Raw genomic sequence first — 20,067 nt, 5'->3', positions numbered from 1 at the left:
GTCCAGGTCGATCCACCGTCATGGCTGCATCGACCTCCCCAGACGCTCTCGCTACTGCCGCTGCCGCTGCAACCTCAATCTCAATCGCAACAGCTGTGCGCCAGCCCTCGTCTTTTCCTTCTTTCCAAGCCCTGATCCACAGCAACGCCCCCCCTGTACACTAGAACGAGCACCGCCTCGTGGCCTGCGCCTGCCCGGCATCTCACCAGAATCCCAGCACAGCATCGCACAGCACGATCCAGCCCAACAGACAGGCTGTGGATCAAAGAGCGCGACGGAGAGGATCTGGTTGAACAGGGTATGATTTTGGTGAGCACGACGAGCAACAAATGATGTCTGAATGGGGATGACGACGAGAGCTAGCCTGTTAGGACGACGGAGAGACGGGGATGACGCCAAATCCGACAGAGGGGGAGGAGAAAGAAGAGGGGTGCTGGCTGCGTTGGTCTCGTTGAGAGATCAATCTATGACGAATGCAGGGATCAGGCCAAGTCTCTATCGGTTGACGGTCTGGGAGTAGTCGTACTTGCTGAAAAAGCGCTCCGAATCGGTATCGGCGTCCTTTTGGGCGCCGCGCCTCCTGCCGCGCGCCGTCTCGGCTTCGCCGCGCAGCGTCTTGTCCTTGCGCAGCCACGCCAGCGAGATGCTCAGCAGCGGCGACAGGTCGCGGTGCTGGTCGGTCTCGTCGGTCGGCGGCAGAGCGTCGGCGTCGGCGCCCGTCGGGGGCCACACGATGGGCTCTTTGTCCACCGTCGTGCCCATGCGCATGTGGCAGATGTGCGTCGGGAAGCTCTGCAGGCCGTCAAAGATGTGCGTGGCGTCTGGTCGGACACAGAAAGCCAGGGCAAGACATGAGAGAAGTGGGACGCGGGGTCAGCACCGTCATCCTTGATCTCGCCATCGGCAGCTCACGGTCGCCTGGCACTCACAGATGATGGTGGCGTTGCGCTCGATGGTCTCCTGGGTCAAAAAGTCGAGCAGGTCGGCGCGCACCTGGACGTCGAGGTCAACGGTGACCTCGTCGAGCAGTAGGAGGTCCCAAGGCTCCATGAGCCCCATGCAGAGCTGGACGCGCCTGCGCTCGCCGTCGCTGATGGCGTGCATGTGCCAGTCGAGGTCGACGTCGAGGATGTCGAGGAGGCGGTCGCGCCTCTCCTTGTGGCGGTAGCCGCCGACCGAGTTGAGAAAGTGCGAGACGACAATGTCGGAGCGGACGACGGGGTTCATGGCCCACTCGGTGCCGAGGTAGGTGATGCCCGACGGCGACTCGCGGAAGACGTCCTTGCCAAACACGCGCGCCTTGGAGTCGCAGAGGCGCTTGCCCGCCAGAAGGCGCAGCAGCGTCGACTTGCCGGCGCCGTTGGCCCCGATGAGGAGGCAGCGGCTGCCCCTGCGCAGCTTGAGGTCGCAGTGCTCGAGGGCGGGCGGCAGGTCGGAGCGGAAGGTAAAGGTGAGGTCGGGCACGTCGACGGCGAGCACCTCGTCGACGTCCATGGGGGCGTCGTCGGGGCGGGGCAGCGAGCGCTTGGCAGGCGCCGGCGGGCTCGAGTCGGGCGCCGTCTTGGAGGAGCGGTCCCAGTTCCAGTAGCCGCCGGGGCGCTGGGGCGAGGGCGGACTGCATGCTGAGGACCTCGTCGACGACGCGCTGGCCGCAGCTGTCGACGTCGGCGGCCTCGACGTCGACGAAGCGGATGAGCTGCCTGCCGGCGTCGGAGATGAAGCCCTCCTGGTGCGCGAGGTCGACCTGCTGGCGCATGGGCGACCAGAAGCCGTTGATGTTGACGAGGACCATGGGCTTGTTGTGGATGCCGAGCTGGGTCCAGGTGACCATCTCCATGACCTCTTCAAAGGTGCCGTAGCCGCCAGGGAGGGCGACGAAGCCGAGGTTGCTCTCGGTGGCCATGCGGGCCTTGCGCTCGTGCATGCCGTTGACGACGACGGTCTGCATCTTTCCGGGGCCGGCCGAGGTGTCGAGCACGACGGGGCCCTGGCCCTCTGCCGAGACGGGCTGGCGCTCGTACGAGGCCGGGTGTCCCTGTGGCTTCTCGTTGACCATGACGGCGGGGATGACGCCGAGGACGTTGCCCCCAGCCTCGATGACGGCCTGCGATACGCCGCTCATGCTGCGGGGAGGTATGGAGGGCAAGGGAGTGATGGTCAGCTCGTGGTGCGGGGGCAAGGTAATCCCGGCCACCGGTGCCCTTGGACTGCGCTCACCAGCCCCTAGAACCACCACCATACACGAGTCTCCAGTTGTTTGCGGCGATTGCCTTTCCGACGACTGCGGCTGCGGCCATGTACTCTGGCTTTCCGCCAGGCGAGGAGCCGCAGAAGACGCAGAGCGAGTCGGTAGACGCGGGCATGGTTGCAGGGAGGGGCGCAGGTGCGCGAGGGTGGTTGTGGGGGGAGGTGGCGGCGACGGCGACGGCGACGGCGACGGCGGAACGGGGCGAAACGAGCGTCGAGGCTGATGCGGGGTGAAGGGGAAAGATGGCGGGGATGGTGATGGTGCTGGTGTTGGTGGTAGTGAAGGGAAGAGCGAGGGAGGGGAGGGGCCGAAGAGAGGGGACCCTCAGCATTGGCCTATGTCGACCGTCATCGGAGCAGGCCGATGTCCTGCTGCGCCACTGACAAAGCCACAGAAGAGGCAGACGGGCAGACGGGCAGCCAGGCCGACGCTGCTCCACTTTTTTCCCTCCTGGACGTGCGTCTTCCGAAGGTGCAGCGCCGCGCCCTCTGCCAACGACAACGTGGTCCAAAGCGGGGCGCCCGCAGACCCCGATTTCCCGCGAATAAGCAGCCGCCTTTTTCCTGTCCCTCGCTCTCTCTTGCTCCCAGTCGCTTCTTCGCGACGGCTGCCCGCGCTCAGCAGAGGGCTGCCTGCCACCAGGCCATGCCTCTCTCGCCATCGTATCCAGCACCACCATCGCTGCGCAGTCCAAGGCAGCAGCACAATGTGATCCCGAGGCCGACGGGCCTCAAACACGGGCGGACGTGCTGCTCACACACAACTCACAGCCTGACCTCAACCAACAGCGTAGCGCGCCTTTTCGATCCAACACTCACGTCGACCCTTCCCTCCCCTTTGTCCCCACGCAGCCCGCGCCAACCAACGCCGTAGGCACGCGTCTCCGCCGCTCCGCGATTAAATCCCGCCGACAAAGGGAACGCAATCACCATTGACACTCGCACATCCTCGCCCCGTCCTCTCTGCCTCTGGGCCATCCCATCCCTCCCCTTTGTCGCGACGCAACGCAACCCTCGAGCAGATGCACAGACAGCAGCCACCAAGCAGACCGTGGCGTCCCGTCATGGGCCCGCCGGCCTACCTCGAGCTCCCTCTTAGGACACCCTCGAGTCGTAACCGTGGCCTCCCTTCTTTCGCCACTCGTGACTACCACCATCACCTCGCTCCCTGACCCATCTCCGATACCGCCGCCCTCTCACCAGACCACATCCAAGAAGCAGCCCCTCGTTCGTTAGCCCCTGTCGCGACTCTGCGTCAACGCAGCGCCCGCACCCCTCGCAATGGCGTTCCCAGACACCTCGCAGGACTCCGACACGCTCATCATGCACCCCTCGAGCGACCGCAGCCGCAGCGACGAACACGGCGGCTGGGCAGGCATCCCCCCGCCCACTCCAAGACCGCCCCTCGAGCTGCCAGCCACCGACGGCAACCTCAAGCCCTGGCTCGGCCTGCGCGCCAGGCTCGCCCTCTCGCCCATCTCGGTCGCCCTCGTGTCGCTCCTCTTTGTCGCAACGCGCCTCGTTATCAGCGCAGGCGACGTCGACGACAAGGTAGACGGCCTCAAGCGCAACATCCTCGCCACCTGCAGAGGCGCAGAGGGTGCCGCCAGCACCTTGGCCAGCCTGCCCACCGTCATGGCCCACAACGCCAACCAGGCCACCATCAAGGCCATCGAGAGCACCGTACGCGGCACCGGAAGGGTGCTCATGCTCGCGTGAGTTGGCCATGTCCGGCGAGCCGGAATCTGCTCTGTCGGCTGACAGGGGGAGCACCACTTCTGATCTGATCGCCTGACGTGAATCCCTCCACCGTTTCTTTGCTTTTCCCCTCCGACCCTGGCAGCATCACGGCCGTCGAGGAAGTGCTCAAGTGGCTCGTCGACTCGTACCGCTCCCTCTTTGTCTGCTTCATCGAGCTCCTCGTCCGCGGCTCACTCGCCGTCCTCCTCAGCGCCGTCCAGCTCATCTCGGACGCCGTCCACGAGGCCGCCCAGGGCATCCGAGCAGCCATCCAGGCCAGCGTCGAGGGCGTCAACGCGCTCCTTTCGGGCACCATCTCGGGGATCAACGCCATCATCGGCGTCTTTGGGCAACACGTCAACCCACCGTCGATCGACGTGCCTTCGCTCGACGCGCTCAGCAACATCAGCCTGCCCACCGAGATCCAGGACAGCCTGCTCAGGATCAACTCGAGCCTCCCCTCGCTCGACGAGCTCCGCCAGAAGATGGACGCGTTCATCTCGGGTCCCTTTGAGCAGATGAAGGCCGACGTCAACCAGACCATCACCGACTTCCGCTTCGACCACGCCGCCCTGCCCGAGCCGCCGCTCAACAACGTCACCTTTTGCCACGACGTTGACACGTCCGCCCTCGATGACCTCGCCCACGACATCAAGAAGCTCGTCTACATTGGCATCGGCCTCGTCGCGCTGCTCATGGTCGGACTCGCCCTCCTCTGCGCCGGAAGCGAGTGGTGGAGCTGGAGGAGCATGCGCAAGCACGTCGAGTACACAAAAGAGGCCTGGGAGGACTCGGACCGTGCAGGCGACTCCTTTGCCGCACCGTGGCGCACCGACGAAAAGGTGGCACCGAGCCAGGCCCTTCGACCGGCCACGGCCACGGCCTCCTCGTCGGCGACGACGTCAACGACGCTGAGCACCGAGCGCATCTTTAACCTGCTCGAGCTGTCCAAGCATCCGCTCCTGGCACTCGTCGCGTTCAAGGTGGCTCGCTTCTTTGGCCTCAAGGACCCAGCGTCCCGAGCGCGGCTCCGATGGTGGCTGTCCTGGATCAGCCACCCGGCGGCAGTGGCTGCCCTCGTGGCCGGCCTTGTCGGTCTGCTCTCGGTGGAGCTGCAGATCATCGCCGCCCGGTCGGTCCAGGGCGTCTACGAGGGCAAGCTGGGCAACGCCTTCGACGGCATCGGGGACGACATTGCCCGCAGCGTCAACGCCAAGATGCTCACCGCGTCGACCGACTTCGCCAACAAGAGCAACACGGCCATCGGCGGCGCCGAGGACGCGCTCAACGACCACCTCTTCCGCTGGGTCAATACGACGACGACGACGATGAACGACACGCTCAACGAGTTCATGGACGACATCACGGGCGCGCTCAACGACGTCCTGGGCTCGACGCCGCTCAACGCGCCGCTGCAGACCTTTATCCAGTGCATCCTCGGGCGCAAGGTGGCCGGCATCCAGACGGCACTGACCTGGATGCACGACAACGCGCACGTCAACTTCACCCGCGTCGACGACGACGTTCTGCTCATCGGCGGCGACGCGCTGCGCCGGCTCTCGGACCCGATCAAGGCCTCGATGATGGGTCAGGACGGCGGCGGCGATGACGACGGCGTGGTCGGCAGGCTGGTCGGCGCCTACGTCCGGCATCTCGAAAAGGAGCGCGTCATGTTCTACATCTTCCTCGCCATCTACGCCCTGGTGCTGGTGGCGGGCACCGCCATCGTCTTTTGGGACCAGATCCGCGACAGGGCCTCGGCGTGGCAGCGGTCGCGCAAGCCCTGGCTCAAGGCGCCCGTGACGCCCTTCCGAGCGCTGTCGCTCCGGAGGACGCGGACCGCCGACTCGGAGGCGGACCGTGCTCCCATGGCCAGCGGAGCACCCCGCTGCGGACCCAGTGGTCCCCGCCTCAACTTCTCCGCCATCTCTTATCCGGTCCTGGAACGGTCGACCCGGGATGGCGGGACGATGGACGCGCCCCTGACCGCGCAGCATCCTCATGACCTGCCAAATCTTCCGAACGAGACGGCCAGCCTCAACGAAAAGAGTGGCAAGCTCGATGTGCCCACCGCCGAACGTCAGCGGTCTAGCGCCGCTTCCACAGAAGATCCGGGCTGGTCCTGGCTCTCGTACCTCCGGCGAGCTGCTCGCCTTAGCATGACTGACGCGGGCAGCTGTGGGCCGCCCTCGGACGATATCGCAACGAGCGGAGAGGCTTCGCCGACGATGACGATGCGGTCTGCCTACTCGCAGGCGACGGGCGTGACGGGTCATGGGTCCCGTGCCTCGATCAGCACGGCGCACCGCAGGAGGACAAGCCGGCTGCTCGACGAGGCCGAGGGAGGTAGCCCCGTGTCGAGTCATGCTACGGGCATCGACTCGGCTCCTTCGCCGTTGAGGCAGCGTTTCAGCCCGAGCCCGTCGCAGCACACGTTCGGACACCGCACCTCGTCGGTGGCGCCGTCGGCCTCGACCCACGCGACACACGCCCACCGCCAATCGAGGATCAGCGAGGCGAGCCAGGACATCGATGCTGCCGATACTATCGTCGTCTCACGGCAGTCAGACTTGGAGGCTGGCTCGCGTGCACCTCTCGACTGCCAAGCGGCTCTCGTCGCGTCTGACCTGGAACGGAGGGACTCGATCGCCTCGCGACGCCGTCAGCTGCGCTTCACCGCCACGCCGACGCAGCAGGTCGAGGCTCGTAAACGTGCACTCGCGAATGCAGAGGCTGACCAGGCGGCAGCGTCGATGCCGTGTCTGGATTCGCCACCTCGACCCCTTCCTGCCCTTCCAGCTCCGTCGCAGCCGACAACAGCGCCTGCCACGACTACAGCGGAACATCAAGACCGCGCATCGTTGTCATCGTCGTCGTCGTCCACCTCGTCGTCTTCGCCGCCTCTGGTCCCAACGTCATCTCTGGACCAAGTGCAACTGCGCAAGCACAAGATCCGAAAGAGTTCCATTTCGCGGCCCAACCCTCACCTCCTCCATCGGCCCGGTAAGACTAGACCTCCGATTCCCTTCCCGACTGCGCAAACCGGTAATGTCGGATCGACGACGGCACAGCCCAGTCTGCTTCGCCGCGTCATTCTGGGCAGCCATAGTCCCTCTTCCTCGCCGAGCCAGGATCCCGTTAGGAGGGTCGGTGTCAGTGGTCCGTCCATCTCCAGACCGCTCCCGCATCCGCTTGGCGGTCGCCTTCACACGCTTTCCTCGCCAACCCCGGCATCAAACAGTGCGATGGAAGGTGTGGTGTATGGGGACGGCGTTACTGTCGTTGACTTGTCTAGAGGTTCTGGTGAGGAGGCTGGGTGGACGCTTCGTTTGGGTGGTGAGGAGGGACCTGGGTCTGGTACGGGAGTAGCGCTTTGAGAACACCCGGCTCGATTGCTAATGGAGCTTGTTGTCCTGTCCAGTCCCAGCATTTCATCGCTGCGTTATGACATTCGCTCGTATTCATGGTGGACTCGATTGATCGATACTGCTAACGATACGCTTGCTCCGCCATAGACTAGGCTCTCCGGAGGCGTTTCACCTCGAGGCACTCGGTTATCTCGCTGCGGATCTGTTGAGCTAGTTTCGTGCTCATCAGATACGTCGATCCTGCGACGTCGCTGGCGCGCTTTCTGACGCGTGAGAGAAGGTCCTCGTCGTCGTCGTCATCGTCGTCGTCGTCATCGTCGTCGTCGTCGTAGTCGCCGTAGTCGAAGTCACTTTCGTACTCCTCGTCAGCTTCAAGGACCTCCTCCAGCTTTTCGAAAATCTTGTCGAGAACTGTCGCCAAAATACGGGTCACGATGGTGACCCGGTAAGGCTGGTGTCAGAATTGCTAGAAGTCGGCTCCGCGTCGGCGGACGACGCTCAAAGACTACCGGTACTCACTCTCAGAGGGTAGCAGCGAAAGCCGACTTTTGGGGTCGGTCCAGATCTTTCGCGTCGCATCTCTGAGCCAGCTGACCTGCTGTGGTATCACCTGGGCCGATGAGACGACGGGACAGGACGGGTCGACCAGCCAGAAGCAGACATACGTCAAGTGACCTGGCTTGCTGGCATCGACGAGCTTGACGGGCTTCATCCTGGATAGCAGCGTGCCAGGAAACGCGATACAGCCACCAGGAGGGATCGGAGCCGATCCAAGGAGCTGATACCCTCGCTCCAACTCGGCTCCAAGATTATACAGCCCGACGACATGGCTGTCGTCCCGGTCTACTTTCAGCCGTCCGTGGATACCTCTGTCGCTGACTGACAGGCAGAACTCCAGCGAGACCTTGCTCATGTTGTCCGAATCGAGGATGATCATTCCGGTCGCGCAGACCTTGCCATCCCAGGTGCCTGACCTCTGCCATGACTCGGTCGTGTAGACAGGCCGCTCCGGGCTGAGCTCGAGTGTTGTCAATCCGACACTGACCTGCAGGTTCCGGTCTCGAAGGTCGATCTTGCGTAGAGCAGGCGGCTCGAAGGGTGCGCTCGGAGGTCTGACGAATCGCTTGACTTGATGCCATCGCTGCTCGGCGTATTCGTCCAGCCTGTCCTCGAAACTCATGTCGTCATCAAACTCGGGCCAGCCGGAAGGGTCGGTCGCCCGCAGCTGCTTCTTGATCTCCGCGAACGAAGGCGCAAAGTACGAGTCGTAGCGTAGAGACCTGCCGCTGTTTTGGCAGTCCTTGGAGAACGGTGTGCCCATTGGTGACAGGAAGCCGATGTCCCCTCTCAACGGTGTCGAGGCCAACGCGCTTTCGAAAAGCGGCAGCATCGACGCAAAGCAAGCGGCGAGCGGCTCGTAGACTGCCTGAGAAGCCTCCTGGAAGGGCGAGAGGCCGTTGATATAGGACGAGAAGGTGGCGCTGGACTGCTCCTTGCTCGTTCCGACTCGGATCTCTGCGGGGATCCATCCAAGGGGGCGATCCCCTCGGTATTTGTAGCCCAGCGCGTCCTTGATACCTTTCAGGCTTGAGGGGTAGGGCGAAGTCATGGGCTCGATCTCTTGCGCCTTCTCCGTCGCAGGACGCTTGCGTTGATCGTTCGAATTCTTCTGCTTGAGCAGCATCAAAGCGGCAGTCGGGAGCGCAGAAGCGTGGTGTCCAGTGCTACTTGAGCGGCCCCTGGGGAGTCGTCCGGTGCAAGCGAGGAGGGAGTAAAGTGAAGGATCAACAAGATTCCACACCTGCCTGTTGGAGCCCGTCTGATGATCCCGCGCGTGTGCAGGGATTGATCGGGAGTAGTCGATAACCTTGGCCTTCAATACAGAGCCGTCGGAGCCCAAGAAGTTGGCGGCGGTGGTAAAGACGCCGGGGACGGCGGTGTAGTCGACGCCTTCGCGCGGCGGATGGCGTGCCATGTAGCGTAGCTTGGACATCATGTACGTGGCCTGGTCCGGAGTGAGAGCTCGGCGACGGACGAGTTCTTGCATCAGGCCCACAGCGTCTGTTTCTGTCAAGACCTCGACCTTCCACGCCTTCTTTCGGAGAATTTCGCCAATCTCCGTGTTGATCTGGCGTTCCGCGACCGTGTAGGGCTCCGCTGCCGGGTTGTTGCCATCCGGAGCGCAGTAGTGAGAAAAGCTGTAGACATGTTGGTACCCGTCCGGGCCGCCACCGAGCAGCCGCGATCCAACGAAGGCGGCAACACGAAAGACGTCGTCCATGGGCGCGCCCTCGTCCTGAAGGGTGGAGAGGAGCTTGTTGAAGTTGTCCGGCTCTCGTAGCCAGGCGCCATCCTCCCTCAGCCGGTTGACGCGAGCGAGCGTCTGGGGGTCAGAGCAGTGTTGCAGGCAGATGGGTTGCGAGTCGTTGATCCGGTCCCTGTCGAATTCGATCCGCAAGCTGTCAGGTCGCCAAGCCTCTTCACTTCCGTCGATGTCCAACCAGGCGAATGGGTTGGCACAGACCGGCGACTGGAATTCCTCCCAGTCGAAGTCGGTCGGGACGGCGACAAGGAGGGAGGGCAGCGTCTTAAGATGGAGTCGATCCAAGGCGCGTTGGAATGCAAGATAGGCGTCCATCGAGATCGGCTCCGCGTGTGGGCGTGTCTCGACGTCAACCCACGAATGGTACATGCGGCTCGAGCAATCCTGGTATCGCTTTTCGAGTTGCTCAGGGAGGGGTTGCTGTCCGTTCTCGTTGCGTAACAACGCCTCCGCAAAGCACGAGAAGGCGCGGGCCGGGACGCCGATCCCGTACAGGGGCAGGATGCCGGTGCAGAGATCGATGAGAGTGGCGTGCAGCTCGGGAGAGACGCGGACGCGCGTTGGGGGTGGCGAGGCCATGGTTGGCGATGCTGACTTCTCCAGACGGAAAGGATGCAGGACGTAAGATGAAGAGAGCGGTATGGAGATGGTGTTGGGAGGGAAGAAAGAAAGGGCCCGGTCTACGTTTCAGCTTGTGGTCGGACAAGATGGGCGATAGATAGGCAGAGCGGCCTGAAATTGGGAAGCTGAGCGTCCTGAATGAAGCAGCACACCGCGGAAAACCGGCCTCTGCCCCTCGGAAGTAAAGGGAGATCATTTGGTCGCAGTAGAACAAAGGCGATCTGTTATGATTGTTGGGTTCAGGGGGAAGTCCGAACGGTCCGTGTGCCCTCGCCCTCAATATCTGCCGGGGCGTAGGAAACGCGCACGAGCTTCAGGTTTGACGAGGTCTGGGATCGACGAGGTCCGGGATCGACGAAACAAAGGCATTCCCCACCTGCACTCGGCCGAGGTCATTTTACATAAGTACGTCCCGCAGTGTGAAGCGTTGCCGGGACCGCGATGGAACCTGTAGCAACGCGACAGGCCCGTCCGCCTCTTCTCCTTCTTCAAGCTCAGGGTAGAGCACCCCGCGTGAGGATCTATATAACGACGGCGGACGCGATGATGAGCTGCGCCAGTCGTCTCCCTCTGCTCTTGCTCACGGCTCGGAAGTCGCTCGATGTATCGCCCTCGATGTATCGCCGGTCGCCATCGAGGCTCGGACCAAGCCACAGTCAATTTTGTTACTAGTCACAACTCTCCCCCTTCGCTTGCCTTGGGTAGCCTAGAGTTTTGCGGACCTCCCCTTCCGCCAGCTCGACGTCGGGATCTCTAGTCGGCAGAGTCGTAGAGTTCCTTTTCCAATCGATCCGCGAAGTCGTTTCGGTTTTTGAGAGCTAGCCTCGTGCTCATTGTAAACTCCGGCTTCGCAGACTCGCTCGCCCGCGCCTGATCTTCAAGCCGTAGAGCGCACTTCGTCTTGTTGCGCTTCCTCAGGCCTCTCTCGTTTGCTTCGAGAAGCTCCTCCAGCTCATCAAAGATCATTTCGAGCACTGCCACCGACAAAGCAGACGAGTAGGGTGCGGACAGAATTCTGTCAGGCGTGCTCACATCCATTTGCAGCTGTGCAAACGCTCATCAAGGTTGCGCAAATTAGCACTCATGGCTCACCCTCGATAGGCAGCAGCGAGAACAGGCTCTTGGGATCGCGCTGCATTCCTCTCATCGCTTCCTTCACCCAATCGACCTGTTGCGGTACCACTCGTGCAGTCGACACGACCGAATCAGACGGATCGACGAGCCAAAATCGGACGAGCGTCAGGTGTCCTGGCCTCTTGGCATCGAGGAGTTTGACGGGATCCATCTTGGTCGACAGCGTCGCGGGGAACGCGAGATACTGCCCCTGGCCGATGGAGGCAGATCCGAACTCCTCGCGGTTGAACACGGCTTCCATGTCCGGACCAAAGAGGCCAAGAATGTGATCTTGTCTTTCGCCGTCTGCCAGCGCCTCTCCCATCCCCACGCCCGAGCCCTGTTCGATGGAGAAATCGAACGAGACGCCGGCGACGTTGTTCGCGTCGAGGCAGTGGACTCCTATAACGCAGATGGGGCAAGGGTTTCGCTCCATGTCGAGCCAAGAGTCGTCCTTGTATATCGGCTGGTCTGGCGTCAACCGAAATGTCGAGATCCCTACAACGACCTGCAGGACACGGCCATCGAGTCTGAACTTGCGCATCGCCGGTGGCTCGAATAAAGCGACAGGAGGCGTCATGAAGGCTTTCACCTGACGCCATCGATACTCAGCGTAACGGGCCAGTCTCGTCCCTGGTCTACCGGTGTTGAATTGGCGAGGCCAGGTCGTCGGGTCCGTTTTCGCCACCTCGCTCCTTACTTCTTCGAAAGACGGCGAAAAGTATTGCTTGTAAAGCTTGTGATTGCGGCTGTTCGGCTCCTCTTGGGAGAACGACGTCCCGTCGGGTGAGACAAAGGCCCTGTCCCCACGAAGTGGAGTCGAGGACAGCACGCTCTCGAAAAGCGGCAGCATCGTGGCGAAACACGTCGAGAGGGGCTCATAGAGAGCATGCGATGTCTCTGAAAAAGGCGAGAGACCATTGATATATGACAGGAAGGTGGCGCGAGGCCGACCTTGACTGAGCGTGGTGCGGACTTCAGCGGGAAGCCAATGTGTTGTGTCGCCTTCTGTGTACTTGAGCCTAGGCGTGGTGGTTGCGTCTCTCTCAAGCGTTGCGGGGTAGGGTGGCTTCATCGATACATCCGACAAAGTCGCCTTCGGCCCCGGTGTGTGTGGATTTGTCGGATGGATCTGCTTGAGCAATGCGTTGGCGACGTGCGAGAGAGCAGAAGGCTGACCATCTGAGCAGCTCGAGAAGTGCTGAGGAAGCAGAGGCGTCCACTCGTGAAGCGCATGCAACGAAGGGTCGACAAGGTTCCACACCTGTTTGTCGGCGCCTGCCTGGTAGTCCCTCCCGGTCTCAAAGACTGACCGAGCAAAGTCGATGACCCTGGCTCTCAAGATGGAATTCTGAGCCTCGAGCTGGCCGAGATGGATTGTGAAGACACCTGGCACTCCGGTGAAGCTGACCCCTTGCCGAGGCGGATGAAGGGCCATGTACCTCAGCTTGGCGATCGTGTAGTCGGCCTGACAGTGCGAGAGGCCTCCTTCGCCAACAATCTCCCTTTTCAGCCTGTCGGCGGTCTCTGGCTCGAAGACACTTGATTGCCATGCCGGCAGTTCCATGAGTCGACGAACTTCGGCATCGACCTTGCGCTCGGCAATGGTGTATGGCTCAGACACCGGCTTACTGCCAGTGGGAGCGCAGTGATGATCGAATCGGTAGATGTGCTGGTGTCCGTCGGGGCCACCGGCAAGCATCCGCGAGGCCAGAAATGAGGCAATAGTCAAGGCATCGTCGAGCGGCGCACCTTGTCCTGAAGAGAAGCAAGGAGTTTGTTGAAGTTGGCCGGCTGCCGAAGCCATGTGCCGTCTCTCTTGAGCCTGTTGACGCGAGAGAAGTTCCAAGGATCTGAGCAGTGGTGAACGCAGAGGGATCGCGCCTCCTCCTCCTCATCATCACCATCCTCCTCGTCCCAGGCTCGATCGCGTGCAACTTCCAGCTTGACGCCGTCGGACTTATGCCAGGGCTTCAGACGGCTGATGAGTTCAGCTCGACCGATACCGAACTCAAAGTACCTCTCGTAACCTGCTTCATAGCATGGGACGAGGACAAGTAATGAACGGAGCGTCTCGAGTTGGAGGTGCTGCAAGGTACGATCAAGAGCGCAGTACGCAGATATCGAGATGGGATCTGTCTCCGGCAAAATGTTTTCGTATTGTGGCATCGAGATGTCGCGGGTGCGCCAGAGGTCGTAACTACGGTCCAGACGTCGAGGCAAGGGTTGAAGGCCGTTCTCGATGCGTATCAGAGCCTCTGCAAAGCATTGAAATCCGGGAGCAGCCACACCGACGCCGTACAGAGGCAATATGCCGGTGCACAGGTCGATGAGTGTGGCGTGCAGCTCGGAAGAGACGCGGATGCGCAAAGGCGGCGGCGAAGCCATGCTGGCGGATGCGGTCTTGGGCTTAGAAGGGGGAAAGTAGCCGGCGGCGAGGTTACAATTATCCTTAAGGCGAAGGGAGGGGGCGACAGCAGCGGTAGGAGGGTGACGAGAGGATACGGAGGACGTGGCGGACGTCGTGACGAGCCCGGACGGTGAGTGCGAGCGAGGAGCGTTCGCACTGCTCGGCGTGCGGAGGAAGGCTTGTCGTCAGCTGCCGTGGAGCGGTGATGGCGAGTGCGATGGTGGTGGTGGTGGTGGTGGTGACGAGGGGGCAAGAGAGAGACTTCTGCAGCTGGTCAAGCTCTCGCCGGGGCGTAGCCAAGTGTGACGAGGTTTGGGATCGGCGGGACAAAGCGACTCGGCCCCACCTGCGCACGGCGCTCGGGCGTGCAGAGGGGCAGCACAGACCTCGTCATGGTTGCATCGGCGACCTGAGTCCATCGGATCGCACTTGTATGGTCACTATTGTGTTCGTATTCCCAATTGGTCTCGAGTGCGGATAGGGAGGTAGAAGGCGGCGTGAGTGAGTTTGCCCGGCGCGACGGAGGTCCTGGAAAGCTGCCACCACCTGGGCCTTCCCGGCCCCTCATAGTCCTCGAATCGGGTGGTCTGGAAAAGCGTGCGTCCCCCTTCGAAGGCAGTGGCAGGTCCTTGTCTTTTCAACCGAGGAAAATGGGATGGAGAGCGCCGCGGAAGCGCCTCGCCTCATGATGGTCCCAGTTCTTCGCAGCCCTGCTGCTGCTCATCCAGAACGCCGACCGAGCTGGCGCGCGAGGGAGGCCAAGGAGTGTAGCGGGCTCGGAAAGGGCACCGATCGAGCTCCTGCGACCGGCACCGTTGAGGGAGCGGTCGGGTCTTGCGATGATGGTACTGATGATGAAGAGAAGAGAAGCAGCAAACGAAGTGAAATGGGAGGTGAATGTCGTGGCCCTGGTAGAGCAAGAGGGACCGTCGCTCGCTCACGCCATCGCAATGCAGGGGCGAAAAGGGGGCGATGCAGGGACATGGTCCAGGCTGGCACGCGCCCGTCGGCTTCATCGATGGCGGTCCTGCGACGTGCTTTCGCTCTGACAAGCCTGCGGCTGCCACGATCAACAGCGCCTTGATACGCTGAAAGGATGGCGCCGTAAACGACGACGACGTCGCCGACCGAAGAGAGCTTGGTCCAGCGTCGAGATCCGAACGCTGCTTATGATCGTCGTCGAGAGCCAAGTCAAGATCACGGCCGCCACCGCGGACGGTCTCGGCGCGAGCACGCAGCATGGCCTCGAGATGGGAGAAGATGCGATCGATGACTTCGCCCGGCAGCATTGACAGCCGGCTTGCAGGCTCCGTCTCAAACGGCCTGCGTCGCCTCCATATGCCAGCCAGCCGTCCACTGCGTCACTTGCGGAGTCGACGTCGATCCAGGGCTCGAAGTCATCCTCGTATGGGACCGAGGCGCAGGCGTTGAGCACTTCCTGTGCAACCATCGTCGTTTGCCTATGTATGTGTGGTGTGAACGAGCTCGTAGCAAGAGCGTGCACGTACAGGCCCACCCTCATTCCTCTCCCGGGATCCAGCGCGAGGCGGTGCGCGAGGGCCTGATGCAGAGTTCCGGCGAGAGGATGGCGTCCAGGACGTGGTCCCTCTCGTCGGCAGGGACCCGAAGCTCGCTGGCCAGAACTTGCTGCGAAAGGGCCAGCGCCACTGGCAATCAAGCATCATCAAGGTCGAGCAAGGATCATGAGCAAGGCATCGTTCAGCATCGAGCGCATCGAGCGTAGGCAACGGTGGACTGGACTCACCGGTGACAGGACCCGGCCTGCCTCTCCCCTGCGCCCACTGGTCGGCGCGCGTGAAGTAACGGTCATAGTAGCCCTTGCCGTGGCCGAGTCTACCGCCGTCAACGTCAAAGGCGACGCCGGGCGCCAGGATGAGGTCCAAGCCGTCACCACCGGTCGACTCGGTCAGCGCTGTCGTGGGCCGGCACGGTGTGCGAGCGGGTCGGACGGAGCCAAAGGACAGGGCGCGTGTGAGCACGATGTAGCCCGAACGTTCCCGATCGCGGCCAGCGCAGCTCTCCGGTGGGATGATCCACCTGCCTCACCTTCTTCGCGCAAGGTTCCGTCTTGGTAGGTGAGCTCCGGCTCCTTGATCCCCCACCGGTTGAGCTTCATCGCTTCGTACTCTGCAAGGTCCCGCAGCCGCAGCATGACCATGTCGGTCGCAAACGTCGTGGCCGCAGGTGCGGGCGCGGCATCGACTGTGGGCCCCTTGGCCGCCGCCGGATCGACGGGCGAGGCAAACAGCGGCACGTAGAGGCTCTTTCCTAGACACGAGGAGATACCAAAAAGGACGGGAGGCGGTGTCAGCCGTCGCACGTTCGGCATTGCCGGATCTCGCACTGTCGGCTGTTCGGCTCACCGTCTCTCAGGATGGCTCGGCAGATGTCGTCGGTCATGACCTCGCCGACGTCCATGTTGACGTAGACGCTAATGGAACGGGCGCTGTGATAGGTGGGGGAGGTAAGCACCTTGCGCGCGACTCTCTGTGCTGTTCGGAGGGCAGCCGATATCGGTAAGGGCGAGGAGAGCCAGGGTCAATGGCGGATGCTTCCGGTGGCATGGAGGAAGTGGGACCAGCTGCGTGATGTCCCTCTCACATTGGGAGGCGATGTCTTCCCTGGCCATGCCCGCTAGCGTCACTGCCATCGACTTCCTGAGCGACCGTTTCGCGGCCTTGATGGCGGCGGCTGCGGTCGACGACGGGGCCGCCATGTCTGCCGACATTCAGCTCGCACGTTCGACGGCGTTCCAGGGCTTGCTGTGCGCAGCGGTCAGGGGTCGGAGCGTGTCTATCTATGCCCGAATATGGAGCGGAGCGATCCGACAAAAGTGGCAGCAGTCGGCGAGCAAGCTGGCCAGCCAGAAGCGTAGGGATATGTGGAAGGCAGGAGGAGGGTGCCAGGCAGAGCAGAGTGGGGTCGAGGGGTCGGGAAGCGGCCGGCAAGACCCCGGGCAAAGGCCGAAGCCGAGGCCCCGATGGCTAGCGATCGGGCCGGGAGCCCCCGAAACGGAGCCGGCAGGGCAGGCACCACGTCCAAATTTTTCTCCACAAGCCTGAGTCCGGGCAGGCCGGGCAGGCAGGCAGCCAGAAGAGAGGGGGGCCTGCGGGGCTGCTGGCTTTCTTCCGAAGCAGGGGCTGGCTGGCTGGCTGGCTGGCTCATCTCTCCCGGCGCCAAAGTTAGAGCTCGGAGGGCCCGGTCGGTGCCACCGCTCGCTGCCATTGAGAGTGATCCTAGCCTCCTAACCCCCGACCCTTCTTGCACACCCGCACGCCTGCCTCCGCCTTTCTCCCTCCCTCCGTTCTCTTTATCGCCATCCGCACTGCTTGGATCGGCGCTCGCTACTGCCGCACTTTGACGGATCGTCACCGACCAGCAACGGAGCAGCACCGCCGGCGCACGTCGTCCCCGTACTCGACCCCGACCTCGATTCCGACCAGACCACGCCAAAGATGCCTGGAGTCAACTCGATCCGCCTCTTGACGGGCAACAGCCACCCTGAGCTGGCCCAGCTCGTGGCCGACAGGCTCGGCATCCCGCTCACGCCGTGCATCTGCAAAAAGTTCGCCGACCAGTCCATCGACGTGCGCATCGGCAGCTCGGTCCGCGACGAGGACGTCTACGTCCTCCAGACGGGCAACTCGCCCTACACCGATCCCAACGACTCGCTCATGGAGCTCCTCATCCTCCTCTCGGCCTGCAAGACCGCCTCGGCCCGGAGGATCACCGCCGTCATCCCCTCGTTCCCCTACTCGCGCCACGACAAGAAGGACAAGAGCCGCGCCCCCATCACTGCAAAGCTCGTCGCAAACATGCTCACCGTCGCCGGTGCAGACCACGTCATCACCATGGACCTCCATGCAAGCCAGATTCAGGGCTTCTTTGACATCCCCGTCGACAACCTCACCTCGGAACCCAGCGTCGCCCGCTGGATCCGCTCCAAGGTCGAAAACTGGCGCGACGCCATCATCGTCAGCCCCGACGCCGGCGGCGCAAAGAGGTGAGAGCGGCATGCGCGACCCAGTCTCTGACTCCTCGAGATGCCTGTCGCTGCGACCCTTCAGCTGGCTGATTCTTTTCCCCCGCGCTCCGTGTGTTTGTCGCTCACTAGGGCCACGTCGCTCGCCGATGCGCTCGGCGTCGACTTTGCGCTCATCAACCGCAATCGCAAGCGTGAGCAGAACAAGCGCATCCGCGCCGCGCAGAAGAAGGAGATGGGCCTCTCGAGCAAGTCGTCGTTCGACGACCTCCGCTCCGGCCTCAGCACGCCCATGTCGAGCTCGGTGCTGCTCGATGGCACGGGACTCAACGCCGGTGTCGGCGCCACCTCGCAGCCCGTCGGCAGCAGCAGCGTGTCGGCGCGTTTGACCGCGCTCAAGAACTCGGAGAGGGCCAACGCTGCCGACGTCAGCTCGGCCACCGACCAGCTCAGCCACCTCAGCGTCGAGGGCCAGGCGGCGGCGGCAGCAGCTGCCGCGGGGTCCAAGCACGTCTACAGCGACATTGCCAACGGCGTCAAGTGCGCCGAGACTGGAGAGTGGATCATGACCGACGGTGAGGGTCACCGGGTGCGCAGCGGCGGCGCGCGCGACCGCAACGAGAGCGGGACCGAGGCCGACGACTCGGACGACGAGACGTCGACACGGATGGAGATCCTCGTCGGAGACGTCAAGGGCAAGGTGAGTCGCGACGCGACCCGGCGCCGTACGCCGCTTGACGCTAACTTTGCACCGCCTCGTCCCTCCTCGCCGATCGCTGCGGGCAGGTGGCGATCCTGGTCGACGACATGGTGGACACGGGCCGGACGCTGGCGCTGGCGGCCAAGACGCTCGAGGACGCGGGCGCGGCCAAGGTGTACGCCATCATCACCCACGGCCTGCTGAGCGGCCAGTCGGTCGAGCTGCTCAAGAAGCTCAGCCTGGAGAAGCTCGTCGTCACCAACACGATCGCCAACGCCGAAAACGCCGCCCAGAGCGGCGGCAAGCTCGAGATCATGGACGTGTCGGCCGTCATTGGCGAGACGATCCGCCGCTCGCACCACGGCGAGTCGATCTCGCAGCTCTTCAGGCAGGACGCCGAGATGATGTTCTAGCAGCGGGCCCAATTCCCGCCCCGGACTCGATGCGGTCCGCGCCGTCCCGGCTTACTCTCTCTCGCGCCGCCCGCTAGCTAGCTTTCGAAAGAAATGTATATCCTCGATCGACGCCTGGTACGGTCCGAGAGCGTGACGGATTCATGAAGCGAGGCTGGCAGGGACTTTGTTGAGGGGGCCCATGGTCCCTGTTGGCGGGACCCGGGCATGGACCGCCCCAGCACGAGGCGACGTACGAGGCTATCGGCTCGAGGACGGCCTTTTGCCAGTTCCCCGTGCGTGAGACAGACGCGGACAAAGAGGCGCGACCTCCTCGCCCGATCTTGCTGAGTTCCGAGGGGGCCCTCGACCGGCAAGAACTTCTCGACGAGCAAGTCGAGAACCGTTCCGATTTTTGAGGGATGAATGGATGGATGTACGAATGTACATCCGACGTGCGGCCGCGGCTTTCGGCGTTGGTCAACGACCGAAGTGGCCAGCACTTCAGCAGGCACGCGGACCTCAAGACGAGGTTTTAAATCGTCGTTGCGCGAACGTGAGAGAGCGATTCTTCGGGCCGCTGAACCGGAAAACGCCCAAGCGTCGTTGAGGCGGATATGAGCGGCGGCGAAGCAGGCGTGGACGACGATGGATGCAGACTGGGCGAGCGCTGATGGATCGGCCCAGAGGAGGCCTTCCCGATGTGCCGGAAAAGCTCCTCTCTGCTGGCTGGCTGGCTGGCTGGCTGGCTGGCTGCCTGCACGCGTTCACAGCCAGCCGATGCGACGTGCAGCCTCGTATCGCAGGCCGGGCGAGGATGCATGCAAAGAAGGACTCGGGCGCAGAGCCGAAAAGCTGCGCTTGTTTCCGAAACGCCCAGCGGGCTGGCTAGCCTGCTGGCCCAAGCTGGCCGGCTCTCTGACTCGCTGACTTGCTGATCTGCTGGCTTGCTTGTTGGCTGCCAAGCAGTAGGTAAGTAGCATCTTGGCCAACTCTTGCGGCAGAGCCGGCGGGCAAGCAAGCTAAGAAGGCAGCGTGCGTGCGTGGCGGTGTCGGGATGGCGGCGGGCCAGCTTTCGGAAGCAGGCCGATGCAGCTGTTGGCAGGGCAGACGGCGGTGCGACCTGCCAACCCAAGTCAGAGCAGGCCAG

At 62.9% G+C, this 20,067-nt stretch overlaps 7 protein-coding genes across 7 annotated transcripts; 2 read left to right on the top strand and 5 right to left on the bottom strand.

Annotated features, from left to right (window-relative positions):
* Positions 1 to 495: 495 nt before the first annotated feature.
* On the bottom strand, positions 496 to 2,363 carry PFL1_05482 (uncharacterized protein; the record flags this gene model as incomplete). Its single annotated transcript, XM_007883018.1, has 4 exons — positions 496 to 821; positions 930 to 1,599; positions 1,631 to 2,123; positions 2,218 to 2,363. 4 exons carry the CDS (start codon positions 2,361 to 2,363, stop codon positions 496 to 498), a joined length of 1,635 nt encoding a protein of 544 aa, XP_007881209.1.
* A 1,165-nt stretch (positions 2,364 to 3,528) lies between these two features.
* PFL1_05481 (uncharacterized protein) lies at positions 3,529 to 6,994 on the top strand (the record flags this gene model as incomplete). Its single annotated transcript, XM_007883017.1, has 3 exons — positions 3,529 to 3,962; positions 4,091 to 6,693; positions 6,798 to 6,994. The coding sequence occupies 3 exons, from the start codon at positions 3,529 to 3,531 to the stop codon at positions 6,992 to 6,994; spliced, it is 3,234 nt and encodes a 1,077-aa protein (XP_007881208.1).
* Positions 6,995 to 7,503: 509 nt separating this feature from the next.
* Positions 7,504 to 9,039, bottom strand: PFL1_05480 (uncharacterized protein; the record flags this gene model as incomplete). Its single annotated transcript, XM_007883016.1, has 3 exons — positions 7,504 to 7,766; positions 7,875 to 8,068; positions 8,240 to 9,039. 3 exons carry the CDS (start codon positions 9,037 to 9,039, stop codon positions 7,504 to 7,506), a joined length of 1,257 nt encoding a protein of 418 aa, XP_007881207.1.
* Positions 9,040 to 9,079: 40 nt separating this feature from the next.
* On the bottom strand, positions 9,080 to 10,257 carry PFL1_05479 (uncharacterized protein; the record flags this gene model as incomplete). Its single annotated transcript, XM_007883015.1, has 2 exons — positions 9,080 to 9,094; positions 9,223 to 10,257. The coding sequence occupies 2 exons, from the start codon at positions 10,255 to 10,257 to the stop codon at positions 9,080 to 9,082; spliced, it is 1,050 nt and encodes a 349-aa protein (XP_007881206.1).
* A 795-nt stretch (positions 10,258 to 11,052) lies between these two features.
* Positions 11,053 to 11,848, bottom strand: PFL1_05478 (uncharacterized protein; the record flags this gene model as incomplete). Its single annotated transcript, XM_007883014.1, has 2 exons — positions 11,053 to 11,273; positions 11,392 to 11,848. 2 exons carry the CDS (start codon positions 11,846 to 11,848, stop codon positions 11,053 to 11,055), a joined length of 678 nt encoding a protein of 225 aa, XP_007881205.1.
* Positions 11,849 to 15,340: 3,492 nt separating this feature from the next.
* On the bottom strand, positions 15,341 to 16,571 carry PFL1_05477 (uncharacterized protein; the record flags this gene model as incomplete). The annotated part of the gene is made up of 5 exons (XM_007883013.1): positions 15,341 to 15,489; positions 15,588 to 15,755; positions 15,890 to 16,111; positions 16,207 to 16,335; positions 16,445 to 16,571. The coding sequence occupies 5 exons, from the start codon at positions 16,569 to 16,571 to the stop codon at positions 15,341 to 15,343; spliced, it is 795 nt and encodes a 264-aa protein (XP_007881204.1).
* A 727-nt stretch (positions 16,572 to 17,298) lies between these two features.
* Positions 17,299 to 18,938, top strand: PFL1_05476 (uncharacterized protein; the record flags this gene model as incomplete). Its single annotated transcript, XM_007883012.1, has 3 exons — positions 17,299 to 17,846; positions 17,958 to 18,525; positions 18,612 to 18,938. The coding sequence occupies 3 exons, from the start codon at positions 17,299 to 17,301 to the stop codon at positions 18,936 to 18,938; spliced, it is 1,443 nt and encodes a 480-aa protein (XP_007881203.1).
* Positions 18,939 to 20,067: the final 1,129 nt, after the last annotated feature.

Source organism: Pseudozyma flocculosa, assembly GCF_000417875.1.
Source record: "Pseudozyma flocculosa PF-1 unplaced genomic scaffold scaffold00020, whole genome shotgun sequence".
Taxonomy (NCBI): domain Eukaryota; kingdom Fungi; phylum Basidiomycota; class Ustilaginomycetes; order Ustilaginales; family Ustilaginaceae; genus Pseudozyma; species Pseudozyma flocculosa.
Note: the sequence above shows the minus strand (reverse complement) of the source record. Positions and strands in the feature narration are given on the sequence as shown.